An 18,044-nucleotide genomic window follows, 5' to 3' on the forward strand; every position below is an offset into this window, starting at 1 on the left:
GACCTTACCATGCCAATCCATATCAATACTTTGAGTTACAATTGTAGATAATATATTGATATTCATTTGTAGCTACAAGGCTTCATTATCTTAAGATTATTAGAGTATGCGTAACAGCAGTTGATCATGCGCACTGTTTATATTTTATGTGGTGTAGTAGGTACAGGGGTAGTCCTATGCTACAGCAGTATATCATAATTACTGTTTATATTTTATGTGGTGTAGTAGGTACAGGGGTAGGGGTTCCTATACTACAGCATTATGGTCATAATCACTGTTTATATTTTATGTGGTGTAGTAGGTACAGGGGTAGTCCTATGCTACAGCAGTATGATCATAATCACTATAGGGCTGGAAGTCATTCAAATATATAGGGTTGTAATTGTATTAAACTACTGTGGAGTAGGGAATAGGGCAAAACATCTGACCAATTACTCAACTCCCTGACGCAAAGCTACTCCACAGTAGTTTAATACAATTACGCTGCGTACTTGGGCTCGAATCTAACCACTAGCCATCAGCGCAAGCGGTCAGAGGTATGAACGGCAGGCTAGTGATCTGGAGGTCGTGGGTTCGTCTCCCACCCAAGAACTTTTTTCGCAAGTATTCTCAAATGTACTTAGTATGAAGTACAAATGACGTCAGAGTTGGGCAAAACATCTGAACAATCATTCAAATATACCAAATTCTATATTGTGTGGTGTCTGGTACAGGGGTATGGCTACATCAGTATGGTCATACTCGCTTAGTGCTTATAGTATGTGACCTGATTTTAGTGAAGGTGACAAAGTCACATTCCTCAAATATGTATCATGTTCAAATAGACTTTAATACCATATAACCATAACATCTTTATTATTTTGTCTGTTTTTGTTATTGCATGCATCCATACATATGGGGAATAGAAAGTGACCGCAATTAGGGCGAGGCGCCTGGGGGTAATGAGGTATCAAACTGACTGATTGTACTGTGAAGTTTTAAACTATAATTGTAACAGGTATTCTGTACTTACTAGTATAAGATATGTTTTTATTCAACTGTGATATTTTATGTAAAGGTTGTCATTTTGTTTTTTGTTTTATTATTAACAAAAATGTGCATTTCTCTAACATGTTTATTTTTTAAATGTTAAATAGAATGGCGATACAGCATTGCATGTGGGTGCAGGATATGGTCATGTCGATGTCTGCCAAATGTTGGTAGACATGGCAGCAGCAGTGGACCAACAAAATCATGTAAGTCATAAATTAATTTTTGCATTGAGAACCATTCAGGATCAGAATCCTAAATTTTATTCATTTTAGTTTAAAATGCTTGTTCCTCAAACAGAATAGCACAAAATGTAGCCTAAGAATGTAATTATTTTATTATGGTATAGAGGCTACTTGTTAATACCTTCATATTTTTTTCTTATTTGAAATTTTTATTAAATTGTCTAACTATTCTACATCTTGAATTTAACATATTTTTACCATCAAGATTGTGCAGACAAGTCAACATTAACAAAAAAAATAAACAAGTTTAAAATGCTATTTTTTGGGCTATTAAAAAGCTGCAGTTAATCTAGCAATCATTTGGTGGATTACTGTAATTTAGTTATTCTCTATTAAATAAATGTCATGAAAACTATAGCGCTTAGATTGCTTAGTGCTTGAAGTTGCTTGTTGGTATGACAACTACAACTAATGCAGATCCTGCATTGTATCTGTCTCAGAATATTCTTGTTTAATCAATCTTTTTTAAACTTTTTTAATCATTACATTAGTAATGCTCATTTTAATACACGATTAAAATATTATTGAATGCATTTCATGCATTTCTCATTTGTTTCATGCTGCACAATTTTGATGTGTCAGGCACGTGTCTGATGGTAATGGTATCTTGGACCTTGTGTGAATGGATAAAAGGCAAACAACTTTGGGGAATACATTTTTGTTATACTGATGTTGTCACAAAAGTTTGTAGTTTTTCTGATTTCAGGATATGTTATTTGTAAAGTAATGGCATAAAATTTAAACTGAATTCAAATTGAATCAAATATTAAACTTCTTCTTCTACTAAAATGTAGAGTAGACATTACTCTATACATTGATATAAAGAATTAAATGTTTGAACAAGAAAAACTGTACTTTTAGCTATTTTTTTATCATACCCTACCTAAAATTGTTTAATAATCTAGAACTCAGTGTTTTGTTAACTTGTGTTCGTACATATTCATAGCTATAAACATGTGCATAACGATGCTTAAATTAAACAGAGTTATAGGCCTACCTATTATATATTATATATGAGAATTTTATATAAATCATACTGTAAATTATAGAAACAGTGCTCATATTCGGAACATAATCTCATAATAGCTCATTGGCGAAAGTTCCATACTTTTTAGTTGTATGAAATAATGTCTCTGGCGGGATTCGAACATGCAACCTCTCGCTTACAGAGCGAGTATCATACCACTAGACCACAGAGCCATATATGTTATTTTCACAGATTTTCTCTCATACAACAAATGATATGGACATGTTCATTATTTAAAGATGTATTGTCCCCCTGAACAATTTTTTTTTACATTTTTTTGTTGATTATGCCATTTTAATATCATATAATAGTTATCAACTTTGACCAAAACTTGGATTGGAAAAAAAAATTATTTACCTGAAAAAACTGTAATTTAAAGCAAACAAGTCAAATTGCCTGCCAGCCAATGGATTTTTGGTTTGGTGTCATTGTAGTGAAAACATGATTTTTTCTTCGTTTTTTTCTACGCAATTGATTAACTTGATTAAAACTACAAATAACCTATGAAAGTCTGATGTAATTATTCTTCATTTTTTCACGTGGGGGACAATACATCTTTAAAAAAACATAACCTAATGTCCTTGTTCTACATGGAACCCCCGCAGTTTAAACGCGGACAAAACCACAGAAGAATAGCTTCTCTTTGTTGAGCTATACTTGCTCACTTTATTTCTATCCATCCGTTCATCCGGTAAACTAAAATAAAAACAAACAGAGAAACAATTGACACGGCGCCGTGAAGCAAGTCTCTAACGTATACTACGGCTTATCATACATAATTCGCCGTTAACATGGTCATACTATCATCATTATGTCTATCGTTTCTCCTTCATCTAAATGTTCAAGCAGTATAATTGTTATAATGTTTTTTTATTGAGAATTGTCCTATAATTTCACACATAAATTAATTATTCCCTCAGATTTGAAATCAAAATAAAATGTACATTGACTTAGTAATGTATTTAATAATTGCCCTGATTCAATACACAACTATTAACTTAGATTGTATACTGGCTTTTTCTTTTATCCAAATGTAATATGAAAAACATAAGCACTCATTTTGAGGACTTGTGATGAGTTGAAAAACAAATAACAACATTATCAAGTTAAAGTTCAATACAATTTTTAGTCCCGTGGACGCGACTCTATAGTTCACTATGTAGGTTGGTCGGTCTGTCGGTCTGTCTGTCGGTCCGTCGGTCCGGTATCACTATGCGTTTTAGCACGCGACTTATGGATGTTGGCCTTGTTTTCGTAATAGTCAAATGAATACAAAACAGAAAATATATGTAAGTTACACAATTTGTTTAAAAAGTAGCATGAAAACATATAAAATAAAATGTGATTAAAGGTAATGACCATTACAGGAACCAGAACTTAAAATAAATAAATAAAATCAACAGAAATATAGAAAATAGCATATTATTTTCATCAGAAAAATTATTATATAAAAGTTTTTCTAATTAGAAACAATGGTTAAATGAAGACTATTCCACTTATATTTGAGGTAAAACATAAGTTTTTGTTTAAAATAATTGCCAAACTCTGCAATCCTCCAAAAAACATAGCAAACCTCATTTAAACAACAAAAAAGTGATTGAATAAGTTGTGTACAACTCACTTGGTTTGTCAATTAAAATGTAAATATATTTTTGTTAAATACTTAAATTTGTGGTTAAGCATCATTTTTGGGTTTAAAAAATAATTTCTAAACCTTCACTCTCGAATTAGAGGGGGCGTAATGACCAGCCCAAACAATGTTACAGTACTGTATAAGTAAAACATTTTACTTTAATTTCTTTAGAATACTAATAAATTTAGATATTTTATTCGATAAAAATTGTTGGCAGCCAATAATCCAATTAAAAGACCAAGGAATGCTTCACTTATTAATTTCCATTACAAAAATATAACAATTGTTGTGTGCAAGTTTATATCTAATACAATTAGTTTTAGCCGTATTAATTAATAATTGGTTTGTAGTGAACCATTCACTAACTTACTTAACTCTAAATTTAAAAAGTTTAACAATACATCAATATTGAAATAAAGTTGTATATAGCGAAACAACTTGAAAATATCATGGATAACAACATCAAAAGTTTTTGATAAATCTAGAAAAGTACTTAATGAAATTAATTGTTTTTAAATGCAGTATTAACAGAATCAGTGAGTTCAAGAAAAGCATGACAAGTGGTATGGTATGCATACATTTTTCAATATTTTTTTTTTAAATGGTTAAAATTAAGATTGGTATATATTAAAATATAAAGTACTGTATATCCGTTTTGAAATACAAGATTAACTTAAAATTTTAATATGATTAGGTAAATAACCCATCATGAATGATTAATTAATGCCGTGTGTGAGATGGCTTATAATTAAGGAGCAACCTTTTTAAGAATCATGCTCTGAACCTTTACTAGAATTCAAATTACTAATTATATTAAGCACTTCTGTTTCAGATATAAATGAGAGGCTTTATGGGAGGTAGTAATTAAGAGATTAGGTCTTTGGTATTTTTAGGTTAGAATTACAGAGTTTTACACATTTTTTAAAAATAATGTAATTACATTCTGGCTAATTAGGTTTGTATCATAAAAATATTCATCATTAATTTTTTTAACATGAGGTGTATCTTTACTTTTTTAACCGGGATTAATTACAGAATGTATTACTTCTCATTTGTTATATGTTACATTTAATCTGATTGAATTTAGTTTTGTAGCATTTTTTTCTTTGAAATTTTACAGAGTGCAGTAATATTGTTGCTATACTTTTTATATCTTGAGATATTTGAACATTTATGAATTTGTTAAAGTTTATGCTTAACTGTATAGTTTAGACGAATCAGTTTGAGAAAGATCAAAGCAAAATGCCCCTATATCTCTATATGTGCCAAAAGGGTAAAAACCCCTTAATGCAGGCTACCGTTAGACCACCTCTGGGCCTAGTAAAATTGCAGTACTATTACCGTCACGGTCGTACTGTAAGCCTGATCTGTGTGAAGAGTCCACGATATAAGGCCTGCTTACGCAGCGAAGCATTGATAAATTTGGGACATTGTACTTGATTGAGAAAGACTGTGGCAATTATTTTAGGTCAAATTATTAGATTATATCAATATATATTTGTTTAGGTTAAATAATACAATGGAAGAATACGGGCAATAATAATAAAAATATAACAGATGTTGGTCCAAAGATTATTTAACTTGCTGTAACGTACGTAAGCCTATAGGCCCTAGTAAGCATAGTTCTAGCGGGAATATCCTCTGGTGTGCGCGCCTGGTGCTAGCTTTTAACAGCTTCTGATAATTAAATTCGCGTCTATTTGTAGGCTTGTTTCTGTATAATGGCCATCACGATCGGGCAGTTAGTAGCACGGAGTGGTGATGGGCAAAAATATAGGTTTTATGCATCATAATAAAAACCAATAAAACTAAACGACAGACACACCAAACCACATCAGTAAACATGTGCGCGCATGGCATGTTTTAGACTTGCCCCAAGTCTGTATTATCTTTTTTTTTTATTTATTTGTTTTTATTTCGACCGCGATTTTTGTCTGAAAATACAGACTTGTGAAACACGTATAGAAATCGATTTGCAGACCGCAAACAAACGATAAGAATGACGTATGTTATCATACCGTATTGGCTATATGGGGCGGGCGGTATGTAAATATGGATTTCGAATCAACCAATGATCATTGTGTTTCAAAATGAAAGAGATCGAGTATGTACGATCGAGACTGTTGAAATATAAAATAGTAATGCCAAGTTGTTTTGTTTATTAATTGTTTAGTCCTTGGCCTAGGCCTCTTTCGTAGGTCCTACTGAACTCGCACGTATGACCTGCCAAATAAAACGCCAATGAAGTAGGCCTACATACCACCGTCACACAACAGGGCTACACCACCACCACACAGAACAGGACTGGGTCTGGGTGGGAATTAGATCAAAATTATCTCCGCGTAATAAATGATCCATTCAATGTTTGATTTGCGGAGAAGCTAGCCTATCATATATATCAAGACGAGTTTTCATGTTTCAAAGATCCCATCAAATGTTTACCAGACTACTAGGCATATGAAATAATTTCTAGCCTTCAGAACTTTCATAAATGTACCCAAGTACACATTATCTAAACGTGACATAGCGCATGCGCATCATCTTAGTTGTTGAGTCTTTGAAATTCTGAAATATGAATATTTAAACGGTGTACACGAGAGAGTCGCCAATCGCATGCAGCTGAAACTAGTCAACCGGATAATCGTATGCACCAAGAATTCTTGGTGTCAAACCACGTGACTTGTGCGTGTTTCCCCAGACGGAGTATCCAAAATCAAGTAGTATACGTATGAAACGCCATATGTGCCAAAATATTTATCTTTTAACTAATATTAAGACAAAACTCCGTCTGGAACCCAGACTAGGCATGTTTCGTCGGCAGTACCCTCCATTTTTTTTTCTAAAAAAGTGCGACCTCTATTTTATGAAGACAGTAATCTTTAAATATTGCGCCTTTTCACTGTGGCCTTTCACACAGAAAATGGTAAAATAACGGCAATAATACCGGCAATAATACCGGCTTGCTTATTGGGATATTGCCGCAATTCTATGTGAAAAGGGCTTAATTCAGTCTGAATGGTCAGGAACATCAACCATAATCAATTATTTTTTAAATAGGTAAATGATCAGAGATGTCTGAATTGTAATACCCGATAAAATATCAAAATTGGTAGGCCTATTGTTTGTTTAAAAATAATCAATAAGTTCTGCATTAGTTTTTGTGGGAAAAAAGTACAATAGTTGATAAGATGATATAGAACAATTATTAAATAGATTATGCTTATTAAATTTGATTAAAACAATTAATTTATAATAACCGCAAATTTCTCTATGTTATTAGATTTCAGTTGACTTGTAAATAAAGCCACTTATAGAATTCTTTTTTGTTTAATGATTTATAAAAAGCGAATCTCATATAGTTCTTTTGTCAATAATAACTCTGGTTATATTTTGTAATAAAAAAAATCAATAATTGTGTTCTGAAATGTTCATAACAGTTTTATTAAATACATTATGCGTATGACAAAGGTGGTGATTTGTTTAGAATTTCTGAATCATAAACTATCAATTGTATATTGTACCTACCTACTGTAAGTCATGACCAACATAGTATGTTTAAAGATTACCATTTTTAATCATTTTCCTTCATTAAATGCTTTTTCTGGATGTCGGCAGCCGGCATAAAAGTTTGTTGCCTTCATAGCCTTAGCTTTTCGAATTACAATGGATCTCTGCGGCTGCGCCTATAAATGATAATGTGTCTTAGGCATACTGTAGATCTTCACCTTGATTTTTCCAGTTCAGTGTGCATTTTTCAATCAAAATATTATTTAAGCCAAGATCAGTTTTAAATATGTCCTTTACAAGTTGCATTCGATCTTTTCCTTGATGTTACCAAATCTTAGGCTGTAGCATCTAGAATGCCTTTCAACTCGTAGCAATTCAGCTTCCATGTAGCTATTGTATCCTGATCCTGTTTAGATTTGATGTTTCACACATTCATGTCAAACTACCCGTTGTAGCTTTAAATTTATCCTTAATTTTTACTTTGAAGTTCCATAACATTTCTGTTTAGCAATGCTTGTTAGCCTTGCTTTAGTGATGCTCTTTCCTTGTCAATCCTAGTATTTATCAGCTGCTAAGCTACCCATTTCACCACTCAATACATTCATTCAACATTTTTGACTTGGGGTACCCGAGTCTAGGACTCTCTCTTCTTTTCCATCTGGATACTACAGAGCCAACTTTCAAGTCCTACTAGTTCTTTACGCATTGTCTGCCAGCTCTGAAACATTGCATGCATATACTAGGGTAATAGGTGAACAAAGCTATAGAGAGAAAATGTTCATACTTCAATCGTCAATTATGACGTCATAAACATGGTACCAATCGAAAAAAGTGCGATTTATAAAGTACTACTCCTCCCTTATTCGTTGTAGTACTTCTGCTCCCGGAAATAGCAAAAAATAACCGTATTTGGTAGCAAGGTTATTGATGTGTATGTGACGTTACATCCCGTCTTCTGACGTCATTACAGCTTCTTTTGCTGTACCCCAAGTATCGCACATTCGTGCTTGTTTATTCATAGCATGTTCAGTATAGGCTCAGTTTTTTTACCTATACTATGCTTTTGTGTTTTTCTTGTATTCATAGTTCGAGATAAAGCACTAATAATGTGTTATGAATACTCAGGCTTATATTCTTAGTAAAATGTAATGACTTTAGAATGATCAACTGTTGGGAATTAAATATTATGCAGAGCAAGTATGTCTTCACTCAGAGATGTCCATAGCCCTTTAATTTTACTGTAAATAAGAATTTGAGTTCTCTACACTAAAGGTTATTCACATGACAGTATGTAATATATATAGGTAACTTTATTCCCCCAAAAAAAATTACAGTATGTAATAGTGATATGTAAAAGGAATTTAAATAATAAAGCATAATAATCAGAAATAGAAACATTTATTTAATTAATTCAAATTGTTCAATACAATTTAAAATATTTAAAATTCCTTAAGTATTATCACAAATAAATATTTTTTTCAATTTGTAGCATTCAAAATACAGTAGGAGGGTTTGTTTATAATTTTATAATTATATTACTCGATGGGTGGCACCCAAAAAAATTAATTTTTTTTTAAACTCCATCTTTCATGGTATTGCATTCTTTGAAAATTACCTTTTTTTTCAATGAGCTTGCCTGAATCTTCGACTGTCTGATGTTTTCGCTTCTCCTTCTCCTTCCTTTTTATTTGGATTTATATCGTATTTTGTATCATCTTCTTCCCAACTTTTTTATAAATTTTTGCAGGGAGCCTAGGCGTAAAGTTTTTAAACTTATATAGGTTTCCTTCTACACATACTATGTTTTTTATTGGTTATTATCAAGTGTTTATATAATTATTATTTTATGTATTTTTAATATAAGCAGAACATTTATTGAATATTTATTGAAAATTGATTAAACAAATCAAATCAAATAAAACAAATCATAATATATTAATTTTGTGTATCTATATATAAATTATGGTTAATTCTGACATAGGCGAGCACAATGCAAAAACTTCTCTACAAATCTCCGCCTTGGATACCTACCTTATCTATCCGAGATGTATCGCGAAACGTAGATTTGATAACATTAGTGTGCACGCCGACGCTATTGTTCCATATTTATATCTTAGGAAGATGTTATAAAGAGTTTTTTAACAACATTTATGATTTCAACATTGGATTTTCCTCTCAATTTCAATTCTTCCCGGTCAAAGTAATTTCCGGGTTTAAGATAAGTTCAACTTAGTTTCAAATATTTTCTCTCTTTTATACACAAGGGAGCAGTTAAAATAATAGATTTGACCTTAAAGGTGACTGGAAACAGGCACTTTCCATCAATCAATACAGTGTCCCTTTGGAAGACGAAAAAAAAAATTGGCCATTAATCATAGCCATTTCAGTTTTTTGTTTATTTTAAAACATACCACACGTGTGTGAAGGTACAGTAGTTAAATAATAGGAATTATACTGCAAATTAATAAAGATCAAATTAAATATACGCCATAAAGAATCAGAATATATTGTGGGGAATAGTATTATAAAATTACATAGGGAGATTTGATAAGACATTTTTCGAGTGAAATCCCGATAGCTGAGTTTTATTGAGTAAGCTTGCAGGAATAACTGTAGGCTATCTTCCTGTGTCCCGTTAGGACCGAGATGTCTGCCCATGTTGCAAGCCGTAATGTCTTCTTTCTTGGGCCCACTCTGTCACGGCAGTTAGTTTCAAAAGATGATTAAATTAAATAATGTATTAATAATTATTAGGATGGTATTCATTTGAATAAACGCCTCTCCAATAAAACATCACTTTGAATAATAACCCCCCCCCCCCCCACAACCCAACTATCTAATAAACGTCCATCCACATATTTATAATAACACAATTATACTATTTGTAGTAGAATTCACCGCACTGTTATCTGCAATTTACCAAGCATTTGTTATTCTTTTTTACCACTTTTCATATCTATGAGAGGATTTCATTTTATTATTAATGTTACCATATTATTAGAACTAAAAAATTTAACATATATCCCTCGAATAAGCACCTCCCTCAAATGACCTCCGCCTCCCCAAAGGGCCCTACCAAACAATAAAAACTATACTTTAAAATGTTATTAATCATCTAAAACACTGTGAAACAAAGTAGTTTAGTTTTACGAATGTCAAGCATTTTCAATAATGGTAACCGACAGAAAATGTATAAGGAGAACATTATCATTCCGAGAACCATCGTCTACACTTCCTAGAGGGGGAGCGAGCGAAGCGAGCTCACCCTCTAGTATGCTAAAAATGCCTTAGTAAACAACTCACATGTTGTATACGAATACCATAGGGCTACTGGTTTAAATTTTGGTTTATATCTAGTAAGACTAATAATACAATTAATGTGCATTACTAGAGTAAGCTAAGCTAGTGTCATGTTTTGAAATTAAAATGACCATTTTGATTAACTGGCATATATACAGTAAATGAAAGTGTGAAACTATTGTTTAATAGTGAGTACGGTAGGTGTACTATTTAAATGTTATGATTTTCTAAAAACTAAATGATGGTTACATCACCAATAGAGTTAGCCTAGGCATCTAGGCTTATAATAGGCCTACTAGACAATATGTGAAAAGGTAATTAAATAAAATACTTTTTGTCTTTTTCTATTTGGACATTGGAATCAATCATAAATACATTTATATTTTTTTTTCTGTTACTTAGACATTTTTTCATTCATACTTCTTAAAGTATGTCACTGTAGTAATGTCTAATAAGTACCTCTAAATTATTGAATGCACTTCCTAATGATATCACATGTACCCCGATCTCAAGGAATTGTTTTCTGTATTTTAAGTAAAAAACTACATTTCATCAAATTACTAGTATATTTTAAATGATTATTGTTAGCCGTTTTTCATCTCCTCTGCCGCATATGGCTACTAAATTCCAATAATTACCATTTATATCGTTTAGTGTCCTGTTTATTTGTCTGTTTTTTTTTGTATGTGTTTTGTTCTGTATTTTTGTTTTATTGTACATGGCTTGCCCGCCACAAGTAACTTCTAGTTTTGCCTCTTCTTTTTAGCAATTAAAAAAAATTGTATATGTTTATTTTTTGAAGCAAAAGTATATTTATTATTATTTTAATTCTTTATTTTTGTCAAATGTTAATGTTCTATTTAAAAGAATAATAAATGTTACTTGAAATGAAATGAATTTATAAATTATGGAACTATTAAGAAAGAAAACAAATCAAATACCGTATATTTCGGTGTATAAGTCGCACCTGTGTATAAGACGCACCCTCAACTGAGAGTAAAATATCGGTATTTTTTATATCGTCGATGTATAAGACGCACCTTATATTTCATCAAAACAATGTTTTTTTAAATTGTAATCAATATTATTGTGATAATATATTTTGTTATATCTACAACGGCGTCCTTTATTTAGGTTTTTTCTTACCTAGGCTCGGCCGCGCCCAGCCTCAACAAGTTCTTTCTCACTTGTTATTCATGAGTTTCGCCGCAACATCGAGTGCATGACCGTGTGTGTAACACGCACGTGTGTGGGCTAGCCTCGCTCGATCATTTCGAGAGGGCGCACGTTTTCACAGACAATCGTATTCGATTAGTATCTATGTATCCGAGAAGTGTGTACGCTAGGTCCATGCTATAATCACCTGGAGAATATACTAGTCGAATACCGTACACCATGTGCCACCAAAAGAAGGGCTTGCGCTTGGGGTACGGCGATCGTGCGTATAACTACTGTATAAATAAATACTATTCCAATCGTACGACGTAAACGTTTACAAATGAAATTTTATCGGAGCGCCATAATGAACAAATCTTTTCATCATATTTAGTATAACATCATGCTAAAATGACTTGAAAACTAGGCCTAGGCAGAAGCAGGTTGCCGTAACGTTAGTTAGTTACTGTAGCTAGGCCTAGCCTACTCAGGCCTAGCAAACGAGGTGATAGCCTAGGCCTATGTACAATCTGTGTGGTGAGGCATTTATGTTCGGTGTATAAGACGCACCCTTAATTTGGAGGTCAAATTTGCGTGTCAAAAGTGCGACTTATACACCGAAATATACGGTAGTTTATTCATATCGATATTGCAAAATTATTTTACAACTCTTTATAGAGTATTGAAAAACTCATTTTATGTGTTATTATTAATTCTTTAAATTGTATTAATCTATTAATCAATTTTTCCTGTTGTAATCTTTTGTGGTCATTTTTAGATTTTATTTTGCATATGTTTTATGCACACATTATGTTTGTGAACAAGCTCCATTACAAAAATGATTTTATTATTATTATTATATTATAACTTATATTATCAAGGTTCTTTTATTTTTTAATAAATCCCAAAAGTTTGAGATCTGTCAGTCTTTATAGTATAAAGCTGGGGTTAAGACAGAGCTAAAATCCTCTGTATAGGAAATAGGGTAGTATAAACTCTTGAGATGGTGAAAAATGTTTCGCAGAGCAAAGTTTTTAATGGAATTTTTATTTTATGACCTCTCCGCCCCCCCCTACCCCCAACTAAACAAGTTTTAGATTACATCTTTCCTCTTGAGTTTACTTTGTAGTATAAATGAAGCATGGCCTCCTGAGCTCAATTTGATTCTTTCAAAGTTAAAATAATATATATACTAAAAGGAAAATAATATGTGTTACTAAAGTCACGTATCCATGGTGATTGTGATGACAGGCCCAGACTCTATACTATACCTGATATTACGATACTATCTGAATTAAATATTCAGCCAGTGTGCAAAAACCTCTGGATACTATTTAAGTTGATTATCAATGACTTAAACAATTTAGCATTCCTATAATGCAACACCTTTTTAATGTTTATATTATATAATGCTTTTTTTTATACACATTATTATACATGGATAAAACATGCAATTGATTTAACATGTTAAATTGATTATTCTAATTACAATTTTTGTTGTAGTGTGTAGTATTGATAACATTATTAGATTTTTGGTAGGCATGTTATTATGCATAGAAATCTTTTGAATTGCAATAAATAAACACATGACCTTTGTGTACGACAATTAAAAAAAGCATTATAGTGAACAAAAACTATGATGCCAAGTTGGTGCTCTTGGCAGAAATTTGTTTAAGGATTGTTGTATTTTCTTGAGAAATCAGTAGATCAGAAATATTTAAAAAACAATAATTAAAATGAAGTTGCAACAATTTGAATATCATTTATTAGTAGGAATGTACAAAAGCCCTAAACGCATACTTACAGTGAGAGCTCACACATTTCATTTTACATACACATGCACTTGAAAATGAAAGTTAAACAATGATGACACATTATCTTCAAAACAAATGTAAATGTACTTTACATTAATTGTTTCTCCATTTAACTGTTTTCCTAGTCACATATTATCATTTATTATATGGGACTGTTTTGTACTACAATTCTTTATGCTGTTATCAAAATGACTTTATACTATACTGCAATATTTACATTGATCTTCTGTTCTGGTAAAGTAGACCCTATCATAGAGGCTTACACTATGTATATCAAGGTCTACTAGCCCTAATTTGGCCAACATTTTTGGCCAACATTTTCGGCCGCTATAAATGTATTGGCCACGAAACATTAATTACATTACTCAAATTTTGCGCCACCTTAATTCTGTAGTATTTGTCCATAGTATTTCAAGAACGAATTCTGCTCATTATAATATTTTTAATTCATTTCCACGTCTGTTCATAACTTGCCTCCAAATGTTAAAGATAGTCTAGTTAGTTTTAGATAGTTTTCCCTTTTTTCATTTATATATTCACTTAAGAAAAACTTGCCTCAAATACCTGTCTGAACTCAATGAAATGTGAAATGTTATTTTAAACTGTTTTTCTGTATTTAAGTTTATTTAATTTTTACACTTTAGGGGTGTCATACTTTATTTCATCGTTCACACCAACAGTTGATTGGATTGAATGTAATGTTTAAATATTATCTACTCAACAAAAGTATGTTCCATTTGTATAATGTATAGTAATAAATTAATAAACCTTACATTATTCTTTCTTTGCGCATCTAAATACCTTATAAAGTATGAATACACATGTGGTTGATAATCACAATAAAATAAAATATAGATAAATTGGCCAGACATGACATACATGTTCTTTTAATTCTAATTGGTACACATACTGGCCCACATCTTTCTGTTTCACTACATCATACTGGTCCTGCCAGTTGAATCTATTTCTACAGAGCAATCTCACTATTTAAACAAATTCCGAAACTTATTTAAAAGGTGAGATTCTATGGTGTTTTCTGTCTGCAAATAACTTTCAGAATTCCAATAATTCAGACATCAATGAATAAAAATAAACAAGAAATAATTTTTACTGTAAAAAAAGACTTTCTGAGATAACGGTTTTTAATATTTTTCTTTCTTCATTAAATGATATTTTTTAAATTGATATTCTATTTAATAATTTAAGAAATAAAGATTTATTATCAATTATTTTTGTTTAAAAATCAGTAGTAAACATTTTGTGTAACATAAATATAGTTTAAATTACTATAGACTATAGTACTATGCATATTCTGAGTGGCATTACTCCCTAAGGTTGGAGTGACCCACTCATACCCATACATTTCAGTGAACAAAAAATGTATAATTTTCCATGAGCCTTCGTTGTACAGCAGCAGCCGACAAACATACACACTAATCAAACAATTGTCATCTGTATACACCCCATTTGGCAAAAATATTTACCATATAGAAAGGATTGTTTTGACCATTCTTCAATGATATATATGATGGTAATTATACTTGGCCTCTATGTTGACAGCCAAAACACAGTTATTGTTTATTGAACATAGGTCTTACAAACTAATGTCTGCATACTGTACATATCTCAAAGACCCTCTGTGCACATGCCCAGTTTGAGTTTACAAATTCCCATTTAGACTTTCTTACCAGACCTGCTTTGTGGTGTGCTCATGCCCAGTTTGTGTTTCTAAATACCCATTTTTTCAGCCTCAGTAATCTATTATAAGCTTCTGCATGGCTAATGCTTCCGTTCTCTTGAATGTAACTGCCTAAAGGACTGGTGCGAAAATTATTGTTTACTTTTGAAAATTAACTTTTTTATTTATTTTATTTACTGAAGTATAAAAAATGTTGATGGGATAAGCAATGATTATGGAACATACAGCACTTTATTTGTTTATTGGTATACTCCTGGTGAGCATGGTCTACTATGAAAGTTTTAGCCTCAGTGAATATTATTCACATCCTATACACAATATATTGAACTTTTTGTCTTCAATGTTCATCAAAATAATATATTAATATCAGATTATTTATTTTTGTTTTAAATTAGTTATATAGGATTTATATAATTTTTTATTAGATAATTGTTAGTTGCATTAAATTTGTTTGAAATGTCAGTATGTATACATATGAATAAATAATGTTTATTACTTCTTTTATAATTACTGTATAATGTCTTATTTCCAGTGATTGTTTTTGTTATATCCTTGAAATAAAAAGAATATAACATTTTTTTTGGTGTAAATTTTAATCATTTTAATAAGTCAATTGATTGATTGATTTTATTCGATATTCATACATAAAAAGTTAAAATATACAATGTATTAAAAGAATACCTGGATAACCCATTAAGTCGACAAAAAAGTAAACTTATTTCCAATGGGGTCCAATCCGTAATGACGGATATATTTATAAATATAAAACACAAATAATAAAGATGTTATAAAATCTATTAAAATGTATAAATTTTAATATTTTTTACATTGATATGATTTGTTTGGTATCAGCCAAACCTTCACCCACTTTAAAGACAGGCTTGAGCTATCCAGGGAGGTATGGAAATGGTCATGGTATTTCTAAAAACTGTCCATTTGATCTAACAAATAAAAAAAATGAAAACATGTTTATACATATATCTGTTATGTGGTTCAAAAAGATGTCTAAAATTAACTTGTTTATCTATTTTAGTCGTGTGCAACGTGACTCTACAGCTCACTATGTTGGTCGGTCGGTGAACACTAACTCAAATTTGCGCACACGACTGCAGCCATGTATATGGCCTTGTTTTTTTATCAGATTAAACTCAACATTAATATTGTTACAATCAATATTTAGACTAATGTGTGTACGTCAAACCTCTTAAAACGGACAATGTTTTGTTGGTACACTAACAAATCTTTCTTTAGAATAGTGCAGGCCATTATCTCTGATAATATAAAATAATAGATTTGCATTACATACAAAATAATATTCCATGTGCAAGGCTTCCAATTGAAATGAAAGTACCAAAGCAATCGATAAAATAGGATATGCTACACTCACAATAACTTGTACTAGCTAATGCCACCATCACACCATACAGCAATGAACTATTTCTTTGCTCTATGATCGCACAAAAGATAATTTAAATATATTGAAGTTTTAAACATGCCCCTGAAAGTAAAAGTTTGTACACCAAACCAATCCAGTAGTTTAATATTTAAACAATATTAAATAAAAAAAAAGTTAATTAATTTAAATACCCGGCAACAACATTTTTATGTAAAAACTGGAATAATAATAAAAATGTATACAAAAGTAGAAATAAAATTTAAAAAAGCTAATTTGATAGTATTTGTGTGCATTGCGTATATGATCACAACACACACAGCAAATACAAGTTACAAATTGAATTTGAAAATTGACACTTAATGGATGTATAATTATATAAAATATTAATTAACCAATAAATATGTAAAAGATGTAACTTGTATGATTTTATATTTTAGTTTGGAGAATCAGCTTTGCATTGGGCAGCTAAGGCAGGTCACTCAGCCTGCTGTAACCTGCTGGTTGATGCAGGGTCAGACATCAGTATCCAAAACATAGTAAGTTATACATTCTTTCATAGTCATATTTTTTGATATTTTGTATTTTAAATATAATGATCTTTTGAATAATAATATCTGCATGTTATAATGCTATTTAATGTTTTTATTTAACTGTATTGATGCTAGAATTGGCATTATTTGAAGTTTTTCAATATATTTTTTTCTCTGATATTTAGTCATAAAAATTGCTATGACACTATACATTTTGTCATGTTTAAACATTTCCATTGAACTCTTTATAAAACAATAAAAACTACAGCAACATACTATTGAAATATAATCCTTATTCCAAAGTGTAGATATACAGTAATTAAGTCGGAATTATGTACACTTCTATTACACAAAATTTCAATTTTTTTTAGTTCATTTTCACAAAACTGTTTAATAACTTTTGAAACACTATGATTCTACCTATATATCACATAGAGGTACAAATGATCAAAGATGCTAGTTGATAGACATATAGACTGTATTCATTTATTTTATAATTATTATCATACTCATTTACCTTTATTCCTTTCAACAACATCACCACCAACTCCAACCACCTCCTGGTTATAGTAACCACCACCAATCCCAAGAATGATGATGCAGAATTTGGTTGAGAGCTAAAGTGATCTTTTAATACACACCACAATTATAGTTCTTTGTTATTAGGTTGTAATTATTTTTTCCATATACAATATAAGATACAGATAGT

At 31.1% G+C, this 18,044-nt stretch overlaps 1 protein-coding gene across 1 annotated transcript in view; it reads left to right on the forward strand.

Moving 5' to 3' along the window:
* Positions 1-635: 635 nt before the first annotated feature.
* LOC140044118 (uncharacterized) overlaps positions 636-18,044 on the forward strand; it is an 85,584-nt gene continuing 68,175 nt past the window's right edge. Inside the window, exons 1-3 of the mRNA XM_072088599.1 lie at positions 636-707; positions 1,137-1,235; positions 17,243-17,341. Of these exons, the coding sequence (XP_071944700.1) occupies positions 636-707; positions 1,137-1,235; positions 17,243-17,341 (270 nt within the window). The remainder of the gene's footprint in view (positions 708-1,136; positions 1,236-17,242; positions 17,342-18,044) is intronic.

This window comes from Antedon mediterranea, chromosome 3 (genome assembly GCF_964355755.1).
Source record: "Antedon mediterranea chromosome 3, ecAntMedi1.1, whole genome shotgun sequence".
NCBI lineage: Eukaryota > Metazoa > Echinodermata > Crinoidea > Comatulida > Antedonidae > Antedon > Antedon mediterranea.